The following is a 6,152-nucleotide window of genomic DNA, read 5'->3' as shown; positions in this document are numbered from 1 at the left end:
GTCCTCTGACAAAAATGCATCATTTGGCAATGCAACATTCTACATGTATATATTATACATGAATTGTTTGACAGTATGAACACTGGTTTTAGTAACTCTCAATATGGACATAGGCCTATAGTTGAATAGTAAACAAAATCCACGTTATACTGTCCTTACACAACTGCACCACCTTAAAGGTATATTACATAAACAGTCAAGGTTAAAGATCTATACAAAAGTTAGCAAACTGGAATCTTAATTTTTGCCATTTTATGCATAATTTACATTAATTTACAGAAAGGATTTGATAAAGAATGAAGCACAAACACTCAAAAGAAACGTCTGTTTAAAAGGCGTGAAGTTGCGAGAATTTTCCGAATTTGTACATAAGGCAAACGCAAAACAATTCAAAAGTACCCGAGGTTTGGAGTATTATTCTGTATACTAAGTTTTGCACAGCACTGGTCTATGGAAGGGTGTCGTGCAGCCATTTGCGTGTGGTCACATTAGTTTGTTTGAATGCCATATTACTACATTGATCGGATAACAGGGTAGGAGGAGGCTTTTGTCACAAAAGTTGAAGACATCTCACACACTTTTTACCTAGGATGATGCGATACAAGATATTTTCTCCAAAGAAATGGAAAGGAGAGGTGGATTCTCTTGTTTCTATTGACGATTAGATTGTGGATTTATAATAGTACTCAGAGGTCACCCAAGATACATGGTCAATTTAATATCACTTTCAAGTGACACCCAGAATGCTTAGTACAGTGCTATTATGTTTAAGATTTCAATGAATCATTTTGTACAGGAATTGGTGATTGTCTTTTCACATTGTCTTTTGAATGATTAATTAATTGATGGAATGATTTTTTTGGGAGGCGTGGGGGTTCAGTAGAATGAAGAACTATGCTTGGTATATTTGTATTCATAATGTAAGAGGATTCTGAATACATCTTTTGTATTGGAGCCTTTTTGTTAACTTTTTCATTCGTTATGGAGCCCCTTACTGTCCTCTGAAAGTAAAGTTTGTGTTGTTATTGATTGTTGTTGTTTTAAATTTTTTTTGTTAACTTATTGGGGTGGTTTTTTTTTGGGGGGGGGGGTGGGAGGGGGTTGCACATCATTTATTTCACATAAAATGCCCCATAATATGTGCTACTTGTTTCAATTTAATGCGCCTTGTGAGCGTGGTGCATTCATAGGGAAGAGGGTGAGAGTTATGACTTGGTGGGAGATTATTTAGCTCTGAAATATCCCTCTGCTGTTTCCTTCAGGCGAGGGAGGTCTTGACTGACAACTTGTCTGATGAGCTCATCATCAAGGCCGATGTTATGAAGTCTCAACCGATATAACTTAGGGAGACCTCGGAGATGATGGGTGAGAGCCCTCACTGCATCCAAACTGAATGCATTGTCATCAAGGTCAAGCAATTCTAAACCATGCCTAGCAGGAAGGATGCTGATCATGTCCGTCACGTCATCATTGACCAACCTGCATGCAGGGAGCTGCAAAGTGATTAGGGATGACGAGATGTGGCTTACATCTCCCATCCTGGCATGCAGGTCAGTGCCATACAGTATGAGATAACTCAACCTGCATCCTTTCAGTGCCTTCAATAGACCAAAAACCTCATCCAGTGATCGTTGGATCATAGCCAAACCAAGCCTGCCTGTTTGTTCCTGCATGCGGAAAAAGCTGTGTGATACACGCCCCACGTCAAACCATGACTTTTCTTCAATGTGAACCACTGTGTGTAATCGAGCACGGCACTGTTCATCCACCATCACACCAAGTGTTTCCTCAAGGACGCTAAGCTCCTCATCCTCCTGCTCAGACAAGTGGTAGTGAACAACTATCAGCTTAGCTGGCTCCATGCTGTCACTCAGAAGAATTCCCCTGAGAAGGGTAAGCTCCTGCTTTCTTACATGCATTCTAAATTTTGTACCTTCAAGTGGTGGAGTGACATGCTGTAAGCAGTAGCTCAGTGATTTCAGGTCTTTGTTACTTTTGCACCTTACCTTAGTTGGTCTGACAAGTTTGGCAGCCAACTCTTCTGAGCCAGACTCCAAAAACAGCAACCTAGCCAATCCCTGCAGTTCCCTCTCGTCACCTTGCATCTCTCGTATGTGATCCAGAATGAGACCAGCTGCCTGCCTTGATCTACCGCAACAAAATCTCAGCAGGTATTCCATCGCAAGAACATTGCCTTCTCCAATCTGCTTCAACTGATGACAGAAATTGTTTTCATCATCGTCTAGCAATTTCACCAGGTGACATGCTGCAAAGTATTCTTGGATGGACTTGTGGGGGAAACTGAATAACACTTCTTCACCTGGACCACACTGAAACTTTTCACCTTGAACAAAACCCACTGCACGACCCTCATCGAAGTCAGACTGAAATTCACTTTCTTTGAACAAGAGTCTTTCCCCTTTAGAGTCTAGTAACCCTTGCAATGCAACAGGCCCCAAGCTATCAATGATGGACATCATGTCAGACATTACCTGTTTATCACTCATATCTTTATTGCGGCGCTTGAAAAGAGCAACCGCAAACTCTTCGTACAGCTCGGTAATTCTATCAGGCAGTGACTTTTGATTCTTCCAAACAAGGCACAGCATCTGGGAAATGATTGGAACTACAGCCATTTCCCGGAGATTTGCATTGACTTTCAGATGTGAAATCAATGCCTCTCCCATGTCAGCATCATCAGGAAGGTTTAATCTGATGTATTGATCTCTATCATGTGGTGTAAAACCAAATGTCTGAACATGGGCATAATTCGGGTGACCTCTGAGTATATATTGTTTCCTGTGTGGTCGGGTGGTAACCAGCACAAAACTTTTTGTAAGGACTCTCTTGTGTAAGATATCCTGAACCCTGTACACGCCCTTCTCAGATTCTAAAACGTGAGACGGGATTTCATCGAATCCGTCGAAAAGCAAAGCAGTGCGTGATTCATGATCATCAATGAACCCTTTCACTATGTGTTTTGTCAGTTTGGTGTTACATGCCAGAATTTGGTCAAATATGTAATCCAAGACACAACTAGATTGCTGCATTTGCCTCAGCTTTATCCAAAGCACAAGATCAAATCTACCATGAAGGGGTTTTGAACCAAGTGCGATGCAGGAGTTTGCAATTTTCACTAACAGGGTTGATTTACCCGTCCCGGCCCCACCAGAAAGGAGAATGTTGATTTCCTTAACTATTTCCTGATTGAACAAATCATCTACAGATTTTAGAATTATATGTTGTGCTTCATCCAAGAATATTTTTCTTTCTGGTAATGTCACTGACTTCTCTGATGTTGTTTTGCCTGGAATGTTCTTTCCAAGATGGAGGGGAATGAAGAATTCATCAATATCTACATTACATGTCTGCAGTGTAGGGTGTCCAGGAATAGTTGTTGCAGTTTGCTTGTAGTTGTCGATAATTTGCTGATGAAGATACGCAAAGGTATACGGCCCCTGGAGTCCAGTGATTTCTAAAACAAATCATACAATTATATTGAGTAATTTACTAGAGAATAGATGAACATGTATGATTCATTACAGTTATTCTTTCGAGCTATAATTCAACAAAGCCGACCAATCTGCTGGTCTTTATTTCCAATTCTTCGTTCCACCTATCATATTGTTTTCTGCATTTAGGTTTTATATCTTTATCCACAGAAGTATTGAAGTAGTATTATTTTCTCATTTAGTTCAGTAAAATGTACACTTAGAAATTATGAAAAGGATTGATCAATGCATATTCATATTTTTTTTCCTTTAGCATTCCCGAGATCACTATACCATGTTGCCCATGGGATTGATGTTACACACAAATAGCCAGTCTCTTACACTCTTCAAACAAACACAGCTGCGATGAAATCAACGAGGAAATTTTGGTCACACCATAAACAATAAAGAGATGAACTGCTGGTGGTATACATTTGAAAAAAGGCAAAACTTGTGAAAATACTGTGCACTGTTTTCATGGCCATTTTTATTCCATTATTGTCAGAAGAAATGTCTCCTTCAGGGTGTGAATTTATATTTATCCAACACCCATCAAACCAAACACTTAAACATTCAATTCCCCAAAGTTCATCTGTGCGTGTAAATAAGTGCATTGAGAGCGTGAACTTTCTCATGAGCCCCCACCCTCACATGAGCCCCCACCCTCAACCCCCCCCCCCCAAAAAAAGGGATGCATGCAAAAAAACAGAAAAAAAAAACAGAATATACATGTCACCTTTTGTGAATACAAAAAACTAGTTTTGCTATATACATCTCCTAGGAAATTACTAAGAGATTCCAAGATGTTAGTGCAAGCAGGGGGGTTGTGTCATTAGAGGATGCACAACGAATGATCTGCTGTCGATCACTGGTGTCTTGGGCCAAAGCTAGGGTTTATTAAACACATGTACCGATTTCAACGGCCAGAAAACGGTGTTTTAATTGCTTTGGCTTTCAATCATGTACCCAGGCTATACTAATGACTTGCAAAAAATGATTGTGGTTCTTTCTGATACCTACCTATCAGGTCTTCGACAATGTCCCTTCTGCCGATCTGCATCAGAGCTGTGCATAACACGTCCCTCTGATCCGTGCTAGTGGATTGTTGGCGCCTCCATTTGACCAGCATGTTGAAGATCTGGTTCTCTGTCTGGCCTGGGTCATCCATCATGATGTGGTTGATCTCTGCAGCACTTAAACCGAGATGTGTAGCCAGCTTCCGCCATTCAGAGCCAAGCCTCTCAGAGATTTTCCGAAGAACGGGCTCAGTAATACCTGCAAGTAGACACAAATCAATGAATAGGGTAAAGAAAAAACTCCAATGTTTCTTACTTTGCTCAACAGCTTGTCCATACGTGAACTAGCTTATATGCTCATGCATGTTCAGCACCACAACTTTGGACACTTATTAAATACTCTTGATTCTCTCTGACTCAGGTTGGCGGGATCAGGTTGGCGTATCGGTACTTTCCTCGACTTCCACCGCTGTGACCTAGGTTCGAATCCCACCTGGGCCACTTTGTGTATTTGATTTGCAGTCCCTTCCTGATTCTGTGGGTTTTCCCTAGAGTATCATTCTGGGTTTTTCCTCCCATCACTAATCCTGTAATTTCCTTCCACATCTTCTACCAAGGAACCCAACTGGAAATAAGAATTTTGTGTGTTATCACGGTCAATTGCCGAATATGTACAGACAGACTCACGGTGATAACTTGGTGCACAATGTTTCTTCTTTTGTAGACATGAACGTCAACAAGTAATACAAAACGGAATACAATCCAGCCTTTGGCCACTCGTAAAATGTTTCCTCTGGCAAAACGGAACGTTAAAAACTACAATATTATAAACAAAATAAAACACGGTACGAGAGTTGATAGTCGGTATTAGCCTACTGAGGTATTGGAAGTTGACAGACTATTTCCAGAGGTGAACTGAACTAAACTATGTTTTATTTATTTTACTGTTTGTTTATTTGTTTTTTTCTCATAAATATTCACAACAATTTCATAAAGTTATGGATACGTTTTCTCGTGATAGTTCCACGATTGCTTCGTAAAGCGCATGCATAGTAGACTAGTGCACTGGTAACCAGCGCAATTGTCTACTACGCTTGCATATTGAACTTGTGAAACTTTGCACATGCGCTTGGTAAACAGAAAACTAGTGGCAGACATGTGATGGTGAATGGACCAGTGAGAACTCTGCTCTCAATCATGAATATGTATGAGGCATAGTAATAACCTTTAAAACTTACCTGGAAATTGGGGGTGGCCATCATCCAAGTTTGTTTCTGAAAAAAATAATATGAAATTTACCTGCATTTGTCTTTACAGTGAAAATAGCACTGCACTGTGAAAAGAGGCATACAAGTCCGAAGAACGCAAAATATGGCTCAATAGGTCAGTTAATAGAGCACTGGAATGGTGATTCAATGGCCTGTTCAAATCTTGTAAATTTTTGACTAATCTATTTTCTTTTAATCAAATAGAAAAAGACACGTCCATTCTTGTCGGTGTTGCTTGGATGCAAGCAGCCAAAAAGAAAATTAATAAAAATACTCATTCTGATTGAGACTGATTCCTCTGTCTCGGATCAAAATTTAAAAAAATGCTGACTCACGGGGATGGGTAGCAGGAATGTCTTCATCTACTGCTGGTGAAG

At 40.2% G+C, this 6,152-nt stretch overlaps 1 protein-coding gene across 1 annotated transcript; it reads right to left on the bottom strand.

Annotated features, from left to right (window-relative positions):
* Window positions 1-1,136: 1,136 nt before the first annotated feature.
* On the bottom strand, window positions 1,137-5,766 carry LOC119733052. The gene is made up of 3 exons (XM_038206632.1): window positions 5,746-5,766; window positions 4,512-4,851; window positions 1,137-3,475 (listed from the first exon to the last, which is right to left on the bottom strand). Exons 1-3 carry the CDS (start codon window positions 5,764-5,766, stop codon window positions 1,224-1,226), a joined length of 2,613 nt encoding a protein of 870 aa, XP_038062560.1. The 3' UTR covers window positions 1,137-1,223.
* Window positions 5,767-6,152: the final 386 nt, after the last annotated feature.

Source organism: Patiria miniata, unplaced genomic scaffold (assembly GCF_015706575.1).
Source record: "Patiria miniata isolate m_02_andy unplaced genomic scaffold, ASM1570657v1 HiC_scaffold_25, whole genome shotgun sequence".
Lineage (NCBI taxonomy): Eukaryota > Metazoa > Echinodermata > Asteroidea > Valvatida > Asterinidae > Patiria > Patiria miniata.
This window is presented reverse-complemented; position numbering and strand designations above follow the sequence as displayed.

Excerpts from the sequence above, each read along its gene's own strand:
- LOC119733052 (XM_038206632.1), bottom strand. The coding sequence starts at position 5,766 with ATGGCCACCCCCAATTTCCAG. Across the intron at positions 4,852-5,745 it reads TGGCCACCCCCAATTTCCAG|TTCACGTATGGACAAGCTGT; the intron begins GTAAGTTTTAAA and ends CATATAAGCTAG. Across the intron at positions 3,476-4,511 it reads CATTGTCGAAGACCTGATAG|AAATCACTGGACTCCAGGGG; the intron begins GTAGGTATCAGA and ends GATTTGTTTTAG.